Genomic DNA, 22682 nt, shown 5'->3' with positions numbered 1-22682 from the left:
CCTGAGTTGTAAAGGGTTAGTAGAGATTACTGAGGAAGGGAGGCAGGACCAGAGGGGAGAGATGCAAAACACAGTGTAGTTGGTGCTGGGTGTAAGGACCTACCAGGAGTTTGGTGTTGCGTAGTGTTCGTAGTGAGGGAAGATGAGGGGGGGACCATAGATCACAGCCTTGTATGTCCTGCCCAGATGCTGGAATGTGGCCTTAGGCAGTGAAAAGCCATTCAGGTGTTTTAAGCAGACTACAGATATACCTTTTAGCTAGCTCACTCCTAATGGGAAAAGGACTAAAGACAAGGAGGCCAGTTAGGAAGTTTAGTCAAATGATGGTGAAGGCAGACCTGGAGCAATGGTGACAGTAATGGAGAGAAGCGGGCTGGTTTTGAGATATATTGATAAGAAGAATCATCTGGTCTTAGTGATTGGTTGAATATGTTGACTAGTGAGAATAAATCAAACTTAGGTTAGGAGAATATAATTGGAAGTAGAAAAGTCATTTCAAATAAAACTTCACATATAGAGGACAGTGCCTTCTTGGTGTGAGGAAGACATTTTCTGTGAGTACTTGTGTGTACAGTGATACAGCTTCGTAGGAACATCTAGATATTTCAGACACAACCTGGATGTTAACTTAATCTGCAGCACTCTGTATCTGCTCATCTCACTTTCTGTCTTCAATTATTATGTATCTTTTATATATTAATGCTTTTAATTTTTCTGTTAATGTTTATCACTGTTCAATTAGTTGATTGTATCTGGTCTCAAGAGTAGTTATGTTTTATTTAATGGATGGCTGCTACCCTTATTAGATGTCATTAATGTATCTATGAGACTTACATTTATTCTTTTGTTCTTGGGCTAATTTTCTGAGTGGGTTTAATAACCCCCCTCTTTGGCCTAGTCTATTCAATTACTTATATGATCAATTCATTATAATTATGAATATTACTCTATAGCATAATTATTCATTTAATGACTTCATACATTTCTTTCTGCATCCATACAGAAATTTTCCCTATATAGTTATTTCTTCCCCACATCTAATCTTTAAGAATGATGTCGTTTTAACCTGAAATTACTTCTATAGGCAGAAGCATCTCTTAACTAAAATCCCCTTTGCCCTTGACCAAGCAAACTGCAAAATTAAATGAGAAAATAGTTCCTTGCAGCCATTAGTAGAAAAAACCATTGGTCCTCTATCCTGGTCCAGTTGTCTCTTATTCATTCAGGAAATGTTTATTGAGCACTCACCTTGTCCTAGAGTCTAGAGGTCTGTCTCTTTCCTTCTCAAACTAAGGATGAAAAGACTTCAACACTGGTGGCCCCCTACACTTGTGCAAACGTCGAAATAGTAAGCACAGCTTTCAGTGGCAACTTAGTGCTTTAGTCCCAAACTTTAATCTCTAAAGGAAGAAAATCATCAGTGGCTATAAAACCAAACTAGAGCAGACCCTGATCAGGCAGCCTTCTGGAAGGGGCATTGTTCAAGGCTCTGCCCGCCCTGGGCCCCAGAATGCTGACTGCATACGGTCAGTCTCAGCACCTGGTTTAGGTACTTCTCCTTTCCCGTATCGGAAGGATTTCTTTCTTTTGAGACTTTAACATACTGAGAGTCATGTCCATACTCCCCAGGTTTCTGTGGTTTGTCTTTTACTCTTGGCCCTCTTCATGCTTTCCCTGTAGTCGTATCACACTCCATGGCTTCACATGCCACCTCTATGTTGCTCCCAAGTCTCTGTTTCCAGCCCAGGCCACTCCCAAGCACTAGACGCATGACTCACCTGCCTCCTGCAAGCCCCCTGTCAGAGGTGCATGGGCAACTCACACCACATCCTGACCTGCAACAACTACGCTGGGAACTGAGCATTCGACAAGGACTCCTCCTTGTCCTTAGCCAGCCCCAGCTCCCTCTCTTTCTGCCTGGGCACCTCACAGTCCCGTCCCTCCTCGTCATCTCCACTACCTGAGCCCGGCCTGTTGTGACTCCTCATCTGCATCTGCATCCACGTATGACTCTCAGTCCCCTCTGCATCCTGCCCTTTTCACTGGGAAGTTTCTAATTTACTGATCTGTGTGTAGGGCACAGACTAATCATGATACGTGGATGACTTCTGGGAGGAGGAAGTTTAATGGTTTATCCAATTTAAGGACATTATAAGGAGCAGATAGAGATTTGAACCGAAAACTTTGGCTTTGACTCTAAAACCTGCAGTCTCACCCGACCACTCTTTCTTCAGATGTGCCAGTAAAACTCATTCTTAATTTCACATGCTATTCTCGTTCTACCCCCTCTTTCCTATCTATTCTTTGCTTCAGCCAGTTCACACTTCTCACATTTTCCTAATGGTGCCATATGGCCTTTTTTTAGGCTTTCATGTGATCGCATATTGATTCCTGTGTTTGGAACACACTTTCCTCCCTTTATATAACATCTTTCAAAATTCAGCTAAAAGGGCAACTCTGGGTAAGCGCTCTGAAATCCCCCAACCTTCCAACCCCGCCCTGTTCCCTTATTAAAAAATTTAAAAGAGAAGGAAGAAAGAAAAGGAAAAAACTTCCGATGCTTCTCATTGCTCTTGAGATAACGTCCAAAACCGTTAGGTGGCTTACATTTCCCTGCAGGGTCAGTTTTCCTGCGTCTCTGGCCCATCACCTTCCCATTTTGAGGAATAGACCAGTGTGCTCTTGTCACACTGGCCTTTCCTTGACCTCCTTTAGTGCTCTGCTCCTTCATGCCCTGCCGGTCTTTTGTCTTGATGGTCTTCCTTCCCTGCTCGCTTGCCCGGACCCAGCAAAGGCACTCATTTGTAAAAGAGGATAATATACCTCCTTTGTCAGACTATTAAAAGAATTTAATATATGTCGAGTATGTATCATGGTGCCACACACATAGTTAATGTTTACTATCATTATTTTCTAAATTACTGCTCTTCTCTCTTCCTAAGTTTGTATCCTCTTCCCCAGCCCCACAAGTTCTCACTGCTCTGGTCACTTCTCTGTAATGATAGGTTGTAGCTTTACATTTATTTTGTGACTATCTGAGTGATGTTTCCCCAATAGTCATGCGCTTTTGCTCACCACCGTCACCCCAGCACTGATGCCAGGCGGCTGGGGGCACTCAGTGTGTGGCATTGTATGAATTTATGCGGTCCTTCCATCATCTTCAGATGACTTGTTCCCTATCACTCTTGCCACTTTCTCACTAGATTGTCATCCCTCAGGGTGTGGGGACCGTGTTTGATCACCTGTTTCCACAGTGATAGGACAGTGCAAAAGCATAAGAAACAACGCATGAGCAAAGGTTGCGTGTGGGGATAACTACTTATCAGCAAGGAGAATTGAGAGGATTCTGATGAACTAGCAGGGTGGACATGTTCAGGGCCCAGACAGACGTCACTGACTTTGTTTTCCTTCCTTCCTCATCACGTGTCTGCATACAGAGGATGCTCACAGAATGTCGAGATCAGATTCAGTTTTCCCAAACCAGATTTATATCCATCTCTTCCCCCCCAGAAATTTACCTATTATATTTTTAAAAGATCTTCCTGCAGATGAAATCAGCATGATTTCTTTGTCATTGGGATCAGTGCCATGTATGTGCAGGCAAGCAAAGAGCTAACATAATCTCGCATTAATGGGATAGTTTTCCAGGCCGCCTCTGCCGAGCTTGCAGAAGACCATTAGCAGGTCTAGGCAGCAGCAATGGGGGCCAGGAGCATGGCCCGCACAGCCTGCCCCAGCCCACCGTGGCTCCGTCCAGTTCTCCTAGAGCTACATTCTCAGCTCCACGCTCATTCTGGCACCTCTCCTTCCACAGCCCAGGGTCAGCGCCGACTGGTTCTTTGTGCCTGGTGTTTTGAATGTCCGTGCGTGCTACTCATCTGCATTGCAACTGTGGCCCTCTCAGTGCTTCGTACCAGCTAGGTGGATGTAGAGACAGCAGGTCCTGACTTGTTTCTCAGCACAAAGTAGGGGTCTCGGGTTTAGGACTGTTTCTTTCTGTGCTCTGGCTGATCACCAGCTGCCTCAGATAGGAATCTCTCTTCTTTCCCAACACTCCCGCTCTTCTACACTTGGCTCCTTATCCCCTGAGATCTTCAGATTTGATCTGTCCCCTAAAGGAGGAGCAGGGATGGAGGAGGGGGCTCTATTACACCGATGTCGTATCAACAGCATGGTTAAGAAATAGACCAAATTCAGGAAGGAATATATGTTGGAAATCTAGTTTCTTAAAAATCATTTCCTTTCCCTTTTAAAAAATAGAAACATAAGGAAAAATTACCCCAAATATTGAGACATCACAGATGATGAGCAAAATTTGATGTGGGAAGAAGAAAGGTCCATGTCCTTGAAAATGTGTGTTATTGTAATGATTGTGGACATGTTGTTTTATTAAGACGTGACCATCTGTTTCTCTGAGAATTTTCAGATGAACCAGTGCATAAGATAATGTATAGAAAAATAAGACTCTTTGTTTCAATTAATTAAAAATAACTGATATGCAAAATACTCCTTGTTTCATAACCTCCACTACTATCACATATAGTCATCTCCTGGCAATAATATTATTTCTGTAGTAATTAACTTTAATCCACTCTCTTGAAAAGCTTCATATACTTCAGGCATGTAATTATTATCACAGGGAATTGTTTCCCTGCATCCTTCTAGCCCTAGGGAATAAGAGGGAATCCAGTCTTTATTTTTACTGTGTCCTTCACTTAAGAATGGAGGAAAGAGGTATTACCTCTCAGCACAGCCTGTTTTCATTTTGCAGTTTCTTTATATTTTCATTTGCCAGCCTGGAGAAAAATGTGTTCAGAATATCAGAATCTAAGAAAAGAGAATCTGTTTGATTTATTTTCTATTCTCAGAGTCTTTAACATGTGCAAGAGAGTGAGACCTGGGGACAGCAGGATTAGAAACCAGTGTGCTGTGCACCCAGGTCATGAATGTCTCTGGGGTCATGACTGACTCAGAGCCACAGCAGCGTGAATAAAAGAAGGCATGGGGTAGAAGTAGCACTCCTGGGCCAAGTGTGGATAGAGCAGACAGACAAACTGAGCAGAATCTGCCCTGGAAGGAGTCGCTGGCCCCTGATAGACTTTGAGTTCTCTGAGAGCAGAAATCCTGTCATATTCATGTTTTTTAAAATCTCCCACTGGCTTTTCCTACATAGGTTGAGCATCCCTTATCCGAAAATCCAGAATTCGAAGTGCTCCAAAATTCAAAACTTTTCAAACACCAACATGATGCTCAAAGGAAATGCTAATTGGAGCATTTCAGATTTTGGATTTGTAGATTAGAGATGCTCAACCAGTAAGTATATGCAAATATTCTAAAATCCAAAAAAATCCAAAATCTGAAACCCTTCTGGTCCCAAGAATTTCAGATGAGAGATATTCAACCTGTAGTAGGAACTCTAATAAAAAGTGTAAGTAAGCTAGCAAATCATAAATGAGAATTTGTAGGCAAAGGGTTTATCATCTATAAAGCACTACGAATAAAGGTGGTGGTAATATGTTTGGGAGTTTGGGGGGGTTCTTACTTAGATTGAAATAATCTTATTATATGGCCTTGCTAAAGAAGGTGAAGGCCTCTATTAGAATCTCCAGTATTCCTGAGTCAGACCAGTGTTATGTATCATGATTTTATGGCATGTCAGTTGCGTGTCACCAGCACAGTAGCTTCCAAATATCTTCAGTGCCTATGTTTCTCTCTCTAATCCTTGTGGACAGTACCTTTTTGACAAAGACATTGACGTAAAACATACACTTGCAAGCCATATTCATTCAATTAACAGATATTTTCTGAGCTTCCACTGTTGTAGGCACTGGGGATACAGCAGGAAATAAAACATCAAATTTCTCCTCTCATGGAGCTTACATTCTAATAAGATGGTGTTATGACAAAGGCTACCAATACTTTTGATTAGTAAATCTGCTGGATGTAGTGGTCTCATAAGTGCCTTTACTGTATGAAATTCTGTACTTTATGAAGGCTACGTTACAGTTTGATTCCAGGGATCAAAAGCATTGGATGAACTTGTTTCATTCAGATGCTCATGAAAACTGTTGTAATGTTAAAGTCTGTTCCTGCCATCACTGGCAGGAGTGGAAGAAGAAGAAAGGATATCTCCAGAGTGAATTAATGTTGACTGAGCACAATCTGTATATCAAGCACTATATGTTAAGGACTTTAATATGCATTATCTTATTTAATATAGAATCACTATGAAATAGGCATTATAATGGCCCTTTTTTTATTTAAGCATTTTCCATGGGTCAGGGACACACTAAGTCCTTCCTCTCATGATCTCATTTAATCGTCATAAAAATACGACGAAGCAGGTGCTTTTAATTCCACCATTTTGCAAATGAGGAAGCTGCAGCTCAAAAAATTGAAGTAGCGAACCTAAAATTGAAAGGAAAAACCCCGGCCGGAGCACATAATAAGGCACACCAGGAGACAGGGACTCGACCGAAGTGTATCAGGCAGGCAAAGTGAACAATCAGGCTGCCCTCTCGGGAGTGGGAGCAGCAGCAGGGAGACTCGGGGTGGGCCTTTTATATCCAGTAGGCTGAGCTGGACTGTTCCTACTGGCTAAGAAGGAAGGGGAGGGAAGCCAGCGGGGTTTAAGCTGAGCTGGGACTTTCTCATAGGCAGGCAAAATTGTGCAAGTGGAAAGGTGAGGTGGCAGCAAGGGGATTTTTCTGGGTGGGGGTTTTCCCGGAAACTTTCTCAGGCGCGATTTTGTGTATCTCCGTCTTTAACACCATTTGACTTTTCTGATGGAGGCTATATTAGCCAACAAAAATCACATAGCTGGTGTGGAGCCAGGTTTACGCCCGAGGCCTCCCATGCCATCGCTTTTCGCTGTGTTCCATGTTGATTCGGTCAGGTGGCCCCCTCTGTATTTTTTGAATGTGTCTCTTTGTAGAACAGTTAGACTGGGGAATTCTGGTGTCCTGCCAAATGGGTGTGTGGAAGCTGACGGTGAAAACCCTTCCCGTTGAGCTACTGCTGGCGTCACAGAGGGTTCTTCCAACCTTGCTGCTACCCCTTGACCTCAAAGTGCAGGCCAGAATTTGGACTCTTTGGCTGTTATTCCCTAAATAATTATTTTCATTTTCTTGGCAGTCCATCCTTCCCCTGGCCTTGTCCGCAAAGCTAAAACCCACATTGAATACTACTGCTGAGGGTGCACAGTCCTGTCTGTGGGGACGTGGAAGCCCTGAGTAATTTGCCCAGGGATATCTCATCGTTGGAACTCTTTTCCTCCCCCAGGTTGGCAAAGCCCTCTGTGTGCTCACCTCTGAAGGCAGAAGGTAAAATAGATACTTAAAAACTCATTTCACAGTTGATATTTTAATAGATGTTGCTCCCAGCTGCTATTCTGTTTTAGATTTCTTAAGTAAATGTTTTGTGTTGTGTATGTATACCCTAGGGCAATATTATCACAAAGGGTGGAGTTTTATAAATTGAAAATAAATTAACTTGGGTACATGCCATATTCCGAAACATCAGTAGAGGGGCAGGAGCAATGTTAATGAAAAGTAGTATCTCTCTAAAGTAGTAGTAATGGAAGACAAAAATAAATGGAAAGTAAGGAAAGATAGGGGACAGAATGTTATTTGAGAGATAGTGAGTGTGTGTGTGTGTGTGTGTGTGTGTGTGTGTGTGTGTGTGTGTGTGTGTGTAAAATCAGGAAGACGAGCAGAAAGACTGGGAAAGGTTGATATGCCATAAGAAGGAGAGTATTCAGCAATAGAATACAGGTGAGGCGAGCTTTGCCAGAGCTGGGTTGAGTACTGATAGGTGATTTGAGTGTTTTCAGTCTCTTTTGGCCCTATTTACCTTAATGGAAGGAAATGGTTTTGGAACGCAGACCCCAGTCTCTACCTGCTGCTGGTGGAGTCAGCTTCCCTCCCTTACTTCTGTCTGCTCACGCACTTGTTCTGTCCCATGGCTGGGTACTTGGGTACTCTTCCTTAAGGGGATGGTGATAATGTCACTGAGGGTCTGTGCTCAAGAAAACCTCAAAGACCAGGAAACTGGATTCTGTAGGAACACATTACTCCGAAAGAACCTGTAACTCTCTAGAAAAAAGACCAATGTGATCTGTGCTGTTTGGCATATCAATGATACCCTGACAGCCTGCTCATGGTGGGGGGATGGTCTACACACTCTCCCCTCTACCACATTCCTTCTCTTACTTGTTATCTGTGGCCCATTTGACCTGTCTGCAGCTTTTGGCATGATCTTCTCTACTCCTTCCTTCCCCAGCTGATGTTCCTCCTCCCCTGCCTCTCTTCCTTTGACATTGGAGGCCCTTGTGTCCCACCTTGACCTTCTCACACGCTTCCCAGATGCTGTCACCAATCACGGCTTAAACCTTGTGTGCTCTGATGATTCCCCTCCATCGATCCTTTTCTGGGTGTGCTACCAACATCTCAGATTGAGCATATCTGAACTAAAACTCCACACCCATCCCTAACCTATTCCAGTCCTCATGCATTCCCTCTCAAGATCCAGCTATTCACTTGCTCAAACTGTAAATCGTTTAAGTTTCTCTCTTTACTTTACCCATAGTTGGTAGGTCTTTCTGCCCAGTGGATTCTCTCACATATTTACCTTGCTGGGCCTTCTTTGTGTCCCCATAGGGATTGCCTGCACAGGCTCATCAGTTTTTGTCTGGATTTTACAACAGCCTCATACTGATCTTTCTGCCTCCAGTTCTTTGTTCCACCAGACATCCTTCATATTACCACCAGAAGGTTTTTCTAAATTCCATCTCTGATTGTGCCACTCACTGAACTCATGTATGTAAAAGTAGCACAAGGGGTTAATAGAAGCAGCATTCTTCCTGTAGATGCTAAAATTTGACAAGAAAATTTGACTAGATAGAATTTTAATTAATAAATACTGAATGAGGGCCCAGAAAATATCTAGGATAATGAATAACTTTGTCTAAGACATTATTATGTTTATCCATGTGAAATATGTTGAATTTGCTTGTAAAATTCAGGTATTCTAATAGATTAGTTTTCTGCTGCTGGAAATATTAAGTACTGACCCTGGGTCAAAATTTGCATTTGCTTCCTATCATGTAGAAACTTTAGCAAAATAAATAGGATCATAAAATTAACATTTCATTGTTCTTCAAAGATCTGTATTCACTTCTGCTCTCACTGAATTAAATTACCTGAGGTTACTTGTTTATATAAAGGAAAAAAAGCAAGTCAACTTGACTGAATAAAAATGGATTATTTACAAGGCCCTTGGACTTTCTTTTAAATTCTTATGATTTTGTTAGTTGACTCATATATCTTGTGCCTATATGAGTTTGGATAATCAATGATGTCTCTTTAAACACAAATCCTCTAATAAGAAAAACTTCTTTTTTCACATGAATATAGAATTACCCTGGAGAACTCATCTTGAATGAGAGTGGCTTCTCTTAACACTATTGTTTTGCTATACTATGGTTAAATTAAATTTCCTTGGACTGACCTGGGAACTTTTCCATTTTTTTAATGGTGTTGTTTCAAATTCTCAACTAATAAATAAGAAATTTTGGAAGCCCATTCTGTCTCATATAAACTGAAAACAGACTGCATTTAAAAAAAAATTTTTTTAACGTGTCTGGCCAGTACAGGAATCGAACCCTGGACCTTGATGTTATCACTCTAACCAACTGAGCCAGCCCAAGCTGCATTTAATTTTATTTTATTTTATTTTATTTTGTGTGTGTGTGACCGGTAAGGGGATCGCAACCCTCGGCACTGTGTGGTCTGCACCACACTCAACCAGTGAGCGAACTGGCCATCCCTATATAGGATCCAAACCCCGCGGCCTCAGCGCTACCAGCGCTGCACTCTCCCAAGTGAGCCATGGGGCCAGCCGTAGTTTAGTATTTTTTTAAACAGTGAATCTGGGGCCGGCCTGGTGGCCTACTGCTACAGTGCGCCGCTTGGGAGCGTGGCGGTGCTCCCGCCGAGGGTTCGGATCCCACATACAGACCGGTGCCCGCTCACTGGCTGAGCGAGGGGCGGGCGCAGCACCGAGGGTTGCGATCCCGTTGCTGGTCCCGGTCCGGTACGGGCGCGACACTGAGGGTTGCGGTCCATTGCCGGACACGTAAAAAGACAAAAAGGAAAAAAAAAAAAAAAACAGTGAATCTGGATTGTATGTGAGTGTTTTAAGCAAGAAAATCAGGAAAATAAGGGTAGGAAGACCAAAATAAGGCCTGAGATGAGGTTTGCAAGCAAAGTGGGTGCTTAGGGCGGGACAGTTGGCAGCCAAGAGCACGGACTCAGGTCTGGTTATGAGCTTGCCAGTAGCCTGTGCAAAGAGAGGACCATGATTAGTTCCGTGAGTGTTCATAATATAGAAGCAGCTGTCTGCTTAGGAGAATTACATGTCTTTCTGGTACTAAAATCCAAGAAATTTCTCCTGTGGCTCTTTCTGTGAAGGGCAACATCCTCAGTGTAAATAGAGCAGTTTCCAAAGGCACTTTCTTCTGGCATCCTGTAACGTTGGCCACAGTGGTAAAGCAGTTTGCAAGGGACCAAGATCTCAGGTCCCTGGCACACCCCACAGGTACAGCTTATAGTGGATACAGGAATAGCTAGATGGCTTGCCTTTTAGGCAATCCTCTGTAAATGGTACTTACTTCAGCCTGAGTTTTGATACGTTTTAAACAACATGGATGTGAAGTTATACTCCTAGACAAGATCTAAACTGAGTAGAAAGCCAGTCCTTTATGTTTACTTTAGAGGATTTCCCATGCACAGAGACAAAGAACCCTAAGAACTTTTGGATCTACTCCACTTCAAAGCCCTCCAATTCTGTACCTTAGAGTTTTTTTTAAGGAATTATTGTGGCAGGCTATCTATTTTAAAATAACTTGCAGATGACACCTTCAAATAAGTTACAAAATGACCTCCTATGTAACTAAGTCTGTGGGGTTAGTTTGAGCTAGGAGCCACTTGGCATGTGGCTCTAATAATTAAGAATCTGGTTTCAGAAAATTTTCTCTAAAGCCAAATTTTAAAATAATATTTTGAGCTCAGAGCCCGTATCTGTTAATACCACCTTCCTTCTTTGACCACACTTTATTCTTGACAATGAAACCACCCAGTTTCATTGTCATAGTTTTCTCTCATAGTATCAGAAAGGTTTGTTTGATATTTAGTGTGGTGATAACATGTTTTCTTATTCTAAGCCTATATATTATATGTATATTAATAATCTCAAAGCTAGTAAGAACATTTTATATTTCCACATTTTTTTCAGTGTCAGTCAACCACTTTGTAACCAAGTAAATCTTGGAAATAACAGGTAAAAGAACAGGCCTGCTAGTTTTTAAGACTAACACACCAGATTATCATTCTGTTCAAAGAATTTGGACGTAACTTGCATCCTCATATGTACTGTTGTTACAGGAGTAGAATTGTGATGATGGGTTCAAGTACCTTATGCCTATCATAGTAATTTTATTTTATTTTTTTTCATAAAGATGACCAGTAAGGGATCTTAACCCTTGACTTGGTGTTGTCAGCACCACGCTCAGCCAGTGAGCAAACCGGCCATCCCTATGTGGGATCCGAACCCGGGGCCTTGGTGTTATCAGCACCACACTCTCCCGAGTGAGCCACGGGCCGGCCCCCATAGTAAATGTTGAAATATAAAATGCTAATAATTGGAAGTATATGTAAATTATTTCCAGAACTGTCTAATATTAATAATTTCCTACATGGTTATTAAATGAATAATGAAGAAAAGATATAAAAGTGTATCTAGTAGGCAAAAGATAAAAATATTATCCAAAATTGCTTGTTAGGTTAAAAAAAATGACTTGTATTAGTTGAATCTATTGATGTATATAATTCTTCTAGCTAAATGTATCAGAATTCTTAATCCTCTTGGAACAGAAATCTTACATTCACCATCACATACAGGTTTTTGTGGGAGTTTTTGTTTGTTTTTTAATTGTATAGGAAAGTTTAATAGTAGTTATGGAGCACTTACTATTGCAAAGCATAGTACATCCCATGTTGAAGAGATGGAGGACAGACCTGCAGTCAGTCGCAGTGTACAAGGCCCAGCATACGGTGGGGTAAGCTGTAGTGCCAGGAACAGAGGGCTGCACAAGCCCAGGCCGGGGTGCGGCCTAGGAGTGAGGCTGGCAGTGAACCTGGGCAGTGGGTGGGGGCATAGGAGTTAGATGTTTTCATTAGTACACACTGAATTTTGTTTGCACTCTGTAGTACGGAAACTAAATCTTTACTGGTGTTTTTCTTCTCCCTCATTCTACCAGTTAAACATTACGAGAGAATTTTGTTCCATGTTTAGATTCACATGTTTTTGTTTTTTTTTTAAAGTAGTCTCCTTCCTCCAAAACTTTCTGTTCCTTTTCCTATTCTCTTTCCTTTTCTGTGCATTTTTGCACTCAGGTAGAAATATGGGATTTTGAATTCTAAATTTATTATTGGCTTCCCTTTGCAGAATGGCTTCCACTCCCTGGTGAAATTCTTTCTATTCATCCTTCAAAGACGTCAGCCTCCCTAGAATGACTTCTCAAACCGCAAGCTGAGTTACTCCCACCTTCTTCTCTATTCTCAGAGCACTGCGTGTATACTCCTGTTATAAGATAGAGTAATTTATATGTCCCCAGTGCCAGGAGCTTTGTGAAGCCTTGTCCTGTTTCCATTTGAATCTGTAGTACCTAACATCATCCGGTGCCTCAAAGGGTGAGCGTTTGAATGAACACAGCAATGAGCCGGTGGTATGCCTTGGGTGCTCAGCACACTAAGGGGACATCTTGCAAAAGTTCATTGTTTTCTCTGTCTCAGAGATGTTAGGTACATACAATAAAATATTTTTAAGTAATGGCAAAAATCCCCCCAAAACTAATACCTCAGGTATAAAGCAGTGCTATATTTAGTCTTCTTAAACAACAATGAGAGTTTTTATATTATTCTGTCTTTTTAACATCATGATAGAAAATATATGGTATAGACTGTTTTAAGAAATACGGCTTGAAATTAGAGTCAAATTTTTGTTCACCCTTCTTAAGCAAAGTGAAACGGTTAGGGAGGAGGAGCGAAGGGGGACCTGGGGAACGAGCTGTAGAACAGCAGTGTGACAAAGAATACTCAGGTAAGACCAAGTTTCTCAAAGTCGGGACTGCCTGCGATCCTGAGGAATCCCTCAGGCCACCACAGCCTGGCTATGGGATCTGTATGGTAGGGGACCTTTTGGGAGAAGGAACAGCAAATATATTGAAGATTTCTGCTGTAACTAATGGAACTCACCATCTAAGACCATCTGATGCACTTCTTAGACTGCTTTGCTAGAGGGTGAAATGAGATTCAAGTTAGGTACTTAATGCTGTGCCTGGTGCTCAGTAAGCCTGCTGGATCACTCAGCTATTATTGTGTAGAGAAGGGTTTGAGGTTGGTTATGATGCTCTGTAAACAGCCTTTAATGAATGAGCAGGCCTTGCCTCTGGGAACTGTTGCTACAGGACCTTGGACCTGCCCAGTCACCCTCCGGCCTCTGAGCCTTGAAAGCACTGCCTGGGTAGAAGTTTTGTCCAGATCAGCATTTCCCAAAATGTAATGGGGGAGGGGGAGGGAGAGGGTGTGTGTGAATGAATCCAGGTGCCTAACTTGTCTTTTCCTGCTCCTAGGCTTCTTCACTGCTTTAATATGCCAGTATTCTTTGTGACTCTTCCCCAGGGGATAAGATGCTGCGTTTCTCTCTCCCGCATCTCTCAGGACCATTATTTTCACATAACACATGCTGGGAAATGCTGGTCAACATGTGAAATCTGATTTTTCACCTCCTTTTGGCTCTTGAAAGCATAGCTAAGTAATTGGAAGGCACTCCCCAAATCTGCCAAATTACCCATTTCTTGCCTGCTGTTGTTGATCATGTCGATGTTACCTCCTAACTTCTAGGAAACGGGAGGCGAGACATCTTGGGAGAGAAGTATTCAGTGCATTAAACATGGGCGGAGAGGTAGGGCTTTGCTTTTGTGCTAATCCATTGATGACATTCTTTTTAGCATTCTGATAAATACAATCTATGACATTTGTGTGGCTTTTAATGCACAATGGACAATTTCAGTTTTTAGCAGGTAGTTAAGATGGAGCTCAGTTAAGTTAGTCTGCCCTACATTAAAACGATTGCTAAACCCCCACTGTGAACCTGCTGTTTGTTGATTCTGGACAGGGCTTATTGGATCATGGAATTAAAAAAAATATTGAGGCCAAATACTTTCTTGCTCTGAGTATTTATGTATACTGAAAAGTCGGCCTTGGATTTAGGCCAAGTAATAAAAGTTTCATGCAACTCAGAATGAAAGTGAATTGCAAATTTCTCATCCCCAAGGGTTTTAATGCTACATTATAAGTGGTGGAGAGTAAACCCCTTCCTATTTTCCCATTTACAACCTAGTATCTACACAGTTACAGTCAGCATCCAAGGAGCAGTTGCTGGGACCCTGTACCTAAGCAGTTAGAAAAAGAATATCAAACTTAAAAAGAAAAAGTCCATCGAGATACATGAAGGGTTTGATTAGCAATGCAGTGAATTCCTCTCCTGCATTTCTTTCCACTTCTGCAAAGTACATGAGCTCAATTCAATGTAATGACACTCGACTGCCGTCTTTTCTATGTCTTCTAAGCAAAGCATGCTCTTAAGTGTTCAGAGAGTGGCACGACCTTTCATATCATCTATATCCCAAGAGAATTTCCAAGAGCTGGGCTGTTCAGTCAAGCAGGCAATTTTGGCTCGGGAGCTCTGTATAGTGACTACAGACTTACAGAAGGTTGCAAGGACAGCCCACAGCCAGGTTCCTTCAGCCTGCTGCGCCCTGAAAGGAGAGATGTAATATTCCCATGGGTGAGGAATCCTTTTGCCAATCCTGTGGCAGAGTGAGAAGAGTTAGGTTCATATTCATCATCAGAGTTTATTTTGAGACTGCATTTTTGATTTGACCTCCTGTGTACTTTTTTTATGTTTTGGCAAGTAAATGCCAAGTGCCATCGTAATTTTATTTAGTCAGTATTAATATGGAAAAAGTGAATATGCTCAACAGTAACAGAATTTGTAAATGGAAATATTTACTCAGTTTTTTCAGTCTTAATGTCTTCAAGTTCTTTAAAATAGAATTACATCCTCACCCAGAAATACCTACTTACTGGATGATTCATAGGGATGTTATGGAAATAAATTTTATGTAATGCATGGAAATATTTTGACCTACTTGGAAGAAAGACTCAATAACAAATTATTTGTATTATAAATAGCCAAGCAAGCAAACTTTGTTTCAAGGCAAACAGCACCGAGATCAAAATAACCATCCCCATATTACAGTGCATGGTATTATGTTCCACGTCTCATACTGCTTACGGCATCCTGGAGATGAAGAGGCTAATTGTATTTTTTAAATCCATAGAATTTTAGTCTGGACAAAACTTTAGATGCCTCTTCTCTATAACAGGCAGAATTAAAGCTCTCCAGATGGAGAAAGTGCTACCAAATTTTGTCAGTAAATACAGGGATAATAGAAAGGGGGAGGGAAAATTGTTCTACATTTTTGCTATGTGAATTGTCCTTGACAATATGTTGAGCACAAGGTGAATGATTATATGTGTCCGCTTTTCTCTCTCCGTCCTTGCTCATTTATCATTGCTAGTGACTAATGGCAGTAGGAAAGGATAAAACAAAAGGCATTTTGTTGACTCCATTTTAGAAGAATTGATAGGAAAATTTAATGAAGAAGTTTAAGTTTAATGACCAAGAGGAATATCCATTTTTCGTGCTTTATTTTCCCCCATAAAGTGGAAAATTCGGAGTTAATTGAACATTCTACTATAGGTAGTTCTTCTCCATAAATTTTAAATAATTTAAAGGTCATGCCTTACATTGGCTACTTCACACAATAATTTTAAAATAAAATTTAGATAATTGTATTCTGTAGCCTAATGTATAACCCCTCTTACATAATGAAAGCTCATTTCATAGGTCAAGTTCATTTCTGGTAGGTCGGGGAGAAAGAAGTCAGAAAATCTCATCCCTGTATGTGGAGCCTTTATGTCATGGTGATACTTTTAAAAGAAATATGGCCAATTCCGTAAAAAGAGGACATGAAGATGTGAGGAAGGTTAATATTTGAGTGTCATCTGTGTTTTTCCCCTCCCAAGAGTTGTTGTAGGCCTCCATAAATGAAGCACATGTTCATCTTTTAGTCTAGGAACATGTGCAGAAGGAACTGTGGATCTCAGATTCCAGCTTACAGGATACTGCACTAAGTAGCCACATCTAAAACCAAATTTAAAAAGAGCCAGGCACCTCACCACTACTTGATCTGTATGCCTTATTGCAAACGAGCTAAACATGTTCTATAGGTGGACTTTCCTTTGACAAATGGACTTACATTTTGAAAAATCTTGTTTGCAACAAAATGTCAGTTGCTATGACAATAGATCCGAATGATAACTAAAAGTTTAATCTTGATAAATTATACGTTAAAGATCTGAAATGTTTTTAAGCACCAAAAAGGACGCCTGGACAGAACTGTTGCTGAATTTTTCCTCTAAGGACAGAGAGGAGCATCTGCCACAGGATGGTGGTGCTTTTTCCCTTTCCATTATTTCGTTAATTTGTCTTAAGAGAATGTTACTTTAAACAATCCTCGTAGAAACTTACCTAACGTCTACGGCTATGTAAAATTGTTTTCTTGTTTGCACATAATTTTCATATTTATTATTTTAACAGATATATTTCATTAATTTGCCATAATTTCTTTGTTTTTTTAGTGGAAATTTAGATTAGGATTTGAATTCTACAAGGGAGGGCTGAGTCAGGTCCCAAGAACGGGAACTTTGAGAATTTCATGACTGTGGAGGAGGAAATTTCTACTTCCACCCCCTTTGAGGCCTGGAAAGAGTTCTTCTCTCCTTCTTTGCGCTTCTGTTACACCCACCTGTCAAAACTGCACCTATGGATTTGCTCAGACATAACTGCACCTGGAAAACCCAGTTTGGCTAATTGGTTGCATCATACTGGATGTTAGCAATCTCTGCTAGCCCTTCTCATTGCTTGGCAAGCTCTGGAGTCTGCTCACAATTTCCGAAATGATTGTTTTAAATCTCTCTTCTCAAACTTCCAGCCCTCTTCATTCTTTCTTTCTCATAATTTTGTTTTCTGATGTATAACCCAGAAGCCATAACATTAAAAAAAAAAAACAAAACAAAACTCAATTGTCTTAGCTAAATTCTACTGATTTTTTTTTCATTTTTATCTTGTTTAACAAATATTTTAAATATTTCCTATTTTCTCATGGGGACTATACTATTTTGCATTTTTAGACTGTTAGGAAATTTTCTTAATTTATTTAACTTTCCTAGTGTTTTATTACTAATAAAGATATCTAAGCCATTAATTTTCATTTAAGTGTAGCCTCGAGTGCATTCCAAACATTTGGTGCACTATTATTTTAAAGACATTTTCTTATTGTGTAATGAATTTCCTCCTAGCTTTATTATTATTTATGAATATATTCCCAAGAATTTAGGGATTTTTCCTACTTTATTTACTACATTGTGATCATGAAGTATATGTTGGGCTGTTCTTGCTAGTCACTAATGACATCCTAACTGCCGGTCTTACCCACTCTGTAAAGTTTGCCTTCTTGTCTGCTGTGACTAATTCCTGCTTTCCTGCCTCCACTCTGCACCTTCTTTCTCCCTCTTTCTTCAGAGATCCTTCTCTGCCTGCTCTTAAATATTGGTATGATTTCTCTAGGGCTCTGTCCAAGGCCAGCTTCTCTTCCCATTCTACTTCTTTTGTTGGAACAAACTCCTACCGCCATGGTGTTGCCCCTTGTCTTTGTCAGTGATTTTCAGGTTTATGCCAGCCTGGACCTTCACACCTGAGCTCTGGTAGGCTGCTGGACCCGTCTACCTTGTTGTCCCCTTGTGGCCTCACCATAAACTTTCTAAAAATAAACTTGTAGAGCCTATTGTTTTTATCTACTACGTACTTCACCCATCCCTTCCTCATTTTCCCCGCAGCACTGCCTTGGTTTAGTTCTTCCTTGTGTATCTCACCTGGTTCTACATGTTCATCCAACTATATACCCTTCCCCAGTCTCTTCTCCCACAAAGTGAGCCTTCTCTATTACTGGTTTTTCTTTATTGTGGTATATTACTGATTTTATTATGTCACTTGGAACTTAAAAATTATTAAGAAATGTGACTATTGTAATAATTTAGAAAACATAAGCTCCAATAACCAAAAATAATTGTTAACATACTATCATATTTTCTTCTAATTTTTCCTATACTTATGTTTTCCATAATTGACTATCCTGAATATAAAATTATATACTTCAATTTTAAAAACTTAACATTGGAGACTAAAGCTCGATTCATATTCAAACATCTTCCACCAAAATGAATTCCAGAAAGATCAGAGTTAAATGTGAAAAGTGAAACCATAAAAGTTCTCAAGAACACATGGGTGAATGGTTTTTGGTAATCTCACAGTAGAGAACACTTTTATATGTGTGATGTATAACCTAGAAGCCGTAAGATGAAAATTTATACCCTTGACTAAATAAAAAAGGAGCATTTCTACATGACAAAAACACACAAACAAAAAAATCATAAAGCCAAATGAGAACAAACCAGGGAGAATATTACAGTTCCTCACAAAGGGCTCACTTCTTAAGGACCTTCTTAAATAGATCTTACAAATCAATGAAAAAGACCAATCATTTAATTAAGAAAAAGCAAAGGACATAAACAGAAATACATGTGACTTTAAACTTGTGAAAAGGTGGTCAATATTACTTATAAGAAAAATGTAATTAAAAGTAAAATGAGATCATTTTTTACCTGTTAGTTTAGCAACCATCAGAAAGCTTGGCAAAGGTGTTGGGGAAACAGGCACAGCTGTGTATTGCTAGTGGAAAACTAGATTGATACAACCTCTATAGAGGGAATTTTGGCAATATTTTATCAAAACCATCAATGTATGTATTTTCAACCTACCAATTCCATTTTTAGGAATTGATTTTACAGGTATACATGTGTGTGATGATGCAGTAAGCAAGGATATTGATCACAGCGTTGTTTTTAACAGCACAATTGGAAACAACCTAAACATCCATTCATGAATAAAGGGCTGGTAATTGAATTCTAATTTTTCCACACAATGAAATACTATACAACCACTTTAAAAAGTGAGTCAGCTTTATTTGTATTGATATCAAATGATCACTAAGATATATTTTAATTAAAAAATGACAGGTACAGTGTGTTAGAACACTATCATTTGTGAAGAAAAATATACACATAGAGGTTTTAAAATGAATCTCAGATATCTAGAAAGCTGCATAAGAAACTGCTAACTGTAATTGCATCTAGAGAAAAGAACTGGTTGTCTAAGGGACAGGAGTGAGAGGGAGACTAGACTGATTTTTTCACCCTACACCTTTTTATATCTTTGACTTCTGTACCTGTGACTTCAAGTTTCTTTTGAAACATCTATTTGAAAAGCTACATGATGTAATCTGTGTAGCACTTCTCCACTGTTGAACATTTAGGTTGTTTCTATTTTTAATGTTTGTTAAGTCTATAATGAACATCATTTTGTATGCAAAGGTACTTCAAAAAGTTCATAGATTCATATTATCTTTTAATTCTATTTTTCCGTGAACTTCTTGAAGTACCCTTGTGTATCTTTGTACATATTTCAGGTTATTTCTGTAGGATAGATCACTGAAAGAATTACCAGATAAAAGAGTGTGAACATTATTACCCATTATTGTGCTGTTTTCCCCACAGGTACACAAGCAGTGTGTACCTTGTCCCTTGGCCTTTTCAAAACATGCTGTTAATTTGATAGACAGAAAATTATACCTTCTTTGAATTTGCATTTCTTTATGACTGAGGTTGAACATTCATACATCTATATCTGCCTGTGTCTAAATTTAGTCACTCTTTATGCTCTCTTGTGAATTATTGTTTCATGCCTCTTACTCATTTATTTACTTTGGTATTAATGTCTTTCTACTCAATTTATATGCACACTATTCGTATGCTAAGAATATTAATCTTTAGTCTTATTTGTTTCTAACTGGGTTAGGTCTTTAAGGACGAGTAGGAGTTAGCCAAGAAATGCAGCTGGAGAAGAGCACTCCATTTAGGACTGCAAGTCTTCCGTATGGCTGGAGTTGGTGGCTTGTGCCAGAAGATGCTAGGTGGGGTGGGAGAGATGAGCAGGAGTCTGTGGGAGTCCTGTGTACCTCCCATGCTAATGCATTTGATCCTTATCTCAAGATAATGGAAAACCATTAGGGAATTTTAAATAAGGACGTATGTAATAGGCTTTATTCACAGCTGCAGGAAAACTCAGAAGCTTTGATCTCCACAGCAGGTTTTCTCACTTTCACCTCCTCATTCCACAGCCCTTCATGGGTCGCAGTCCTCCTCTTTAAAACAGTTAAGCTCATTTACCTACTCTTAGTGTTTTTATCAATAGCTCTTTCCCTGGTAATGCTCTCAGCCGCTTGTCTTTTCTTAAGACATGCTTGGCTCTTGAATTATTTGCAGGAACACTTGAAGCAATGTTGAGAGAGAAGATGACCTTTTAAGCTTTGTAATGCCAGAGACAATTTTTTTAATGCCTTTCCAAATGAATAACAACTTGGCTTATACCAAGTACTTATCAAAGATGGGGTAGAGCTTCTTGAGCTCTGGAGAAGGAGTAGCTTGGGGTTGAAGATCACAGCCTCTGGAGTCACCTGGATTCAGAGCCCAGCTCTGCCACCTATTAGACATGTGATCTTGGCCTATTTTTTTTTAATCTCTGAGTCAAAGTTTGTGGGGATTAAATGAGATAATGTATATCAGGTACACAGCACAGTAAGTACTCTGTGCATAGTGTCTGTACCATAAATTATTAGTATTACTTCGTTATCCAGTTGGATCTTCAAAACAGCACTGAAAATGATTGTGGAAAGTACCCTTTCCTTTGAGGGTTTTGAAACAGAAATCTGAGGGTATATTTATCTATATTCCATTCTGTATATTTTGCTTAAAGTTCTTTTTGTCCTTCCTTAAAGTATTTTCTTCTCTGACCTTAGAGTTCAGGTTTTTAGAAGTGAGTATCTTGGCATTGTCCTCTGATTGTGAAATCTCGGTAAGTCTTCTCAATGTTTTATAGTTACTTCTGGGACATTTCCTTCCATTGTACTTTACCTGTGCAGTTAAGTTTGCTCATACTTCTTATTCACAGGTTATATACCTTTGCCATATTCTGAAGGTTAATTTTTTATCACGTATTTCTCACCAGCTTATTTAGTTTTACCATGTTTTAGATTTGAATGTCTGGTTTGTCCTCTATTCTGTTTTCTGTAATTCAGTATTAATTTTTACTTCTTTCAGTTTTGTGCATATTCTCTAGCATTGTAGTCTCTGTTTCATGTTGTTTTTTTCTTTTTCTTTTCTTAAAAGTGGGCAAATATAATAATATAACTTCTACTTTTTAATTATTTTAAAAGTCATCTTATTGAGGAATAATTTACATACAATAAAATGCATCTGTTTTAAGTATATAGTTCAGTGTTTTGACAAACATAGGAAACACCACCTTAATCAAGAGAAGCACCATTCCGTTACCCCAGCCAGTCCCCTGTGTGTTCACACTGAATGGCTTCTTTCCTATTTCATCTCTTCGTATGTAGATTTCATCCCCCATGAGACGCTGAGGCCAATACCTTCATTATTCTTCACCGTATACCCAGCACCTGGCATGGTGCTTACATAGTAGGCATTTAGTATGTATTTCTTGAATGAATTCTCATTGTGAATTTTGTAGTCAATGCCACTTGGAGATTAATTCAGTCTTTGTGCTGCTAACCCTTTTTTCATTCTTTTTTTTTTTTTCTTTTTTTGCAGTTTCGAATTCTTTGCAGTGTCTTCTTTATTGAATATTGGTATTTTTCTTGAAGGTCTTTTTGACATTGCTTATGCTATTTTGATAAGTTCATCTCTTCAGTAAATACTTATTGAGCACCTTCTCTGTGCCTGGCACTTTGGTTACAGTGGTGAGCAAGAAAGATTGAACTCCCTGGTGTGTGGAGCTTACGAGGGTACTTCAGAAAAGTTCATGGAAAGATTCATGTCATCTTTTAATTCTGTTTTTCCATGAATTTTTTCAAGTACCCTTTTACATCCTTGTGGGAACTCACATTTATAAGAAGGAAGATTTCTGCTCTGTTCTTCACTCTGTTACGTACCCAGAGTGCTTATGACTTGCAGATAGTCCTTGAGCTTTCTCTCTATAGGTGTTGTAATCCATTTTATTACACACCACGCACACATCCACACACACCATAGGCTGTTGCATTAGTCTGAGGGATAAGAGCCTGAACCAACATCAGAGCTGAGGGGTTCGAGAAGTGGAAGGTGATTCATAAGGGTTGAAGAAGGTTCAAATAGTAAGATTTTGTGATTGATTGACTTAGGGAGTTACGAGAAAGGAAGGCATTTTTTTTTTTTTTTTTTTCCAAAAAAGATGACTGGTAAGGGGATCTTAACTTTTGACTTGGTGTTGTCAGCACCACCCTCCCCCAAGTGAGCAAACTGGCCATCCCTACATAGGAT

At 39.8% G+C, this 22682-nt stretch overlaps 1 protein-coding gene across 1 annotated transcript in view; it reads left to right on the top strand.

The window, feature by feature from the left end:
* Positions 1–7236: 7236 nt before the first annotated feature.
* Positions 7237–22682, top strand: part of LYRM4 (LYR motif containing 4) — a gene marked incomplete at both ends in the record, with an annotated part of 63356 nt that continues 47910 nt past the window's right edge. Inside the window, one exon of the mRNA XM_008586769.1 lies at positions 7237–7322. Within this exon, the coding sequence (XP_008584991.1) occupies positions 7237–7322 (86 nt within the window). The remainder of the gene's footprint in view (positions 7323–22682) is intronic.

This window comes from Galeopterus variegatus, unplaced genomic scaffold, assembly GCF_000696425.1.
Source record: "Galeopterus variegatus unplaced genomic scaffold, G_variegatus-3.0.2 Scaffold4110, whole genome shotgun sequence".
Lineage (NCBI taxonomy): Eukaryota > Metazoa > Chordata > Mammalia > Dermoptera > Cynocephalidae > Galeopterus > Galeopterus variegatus.
Note: the sequence above shows the minus strand (reverse complement) of the source record. Positions and strands in the feature narration are given on the sequence as shown.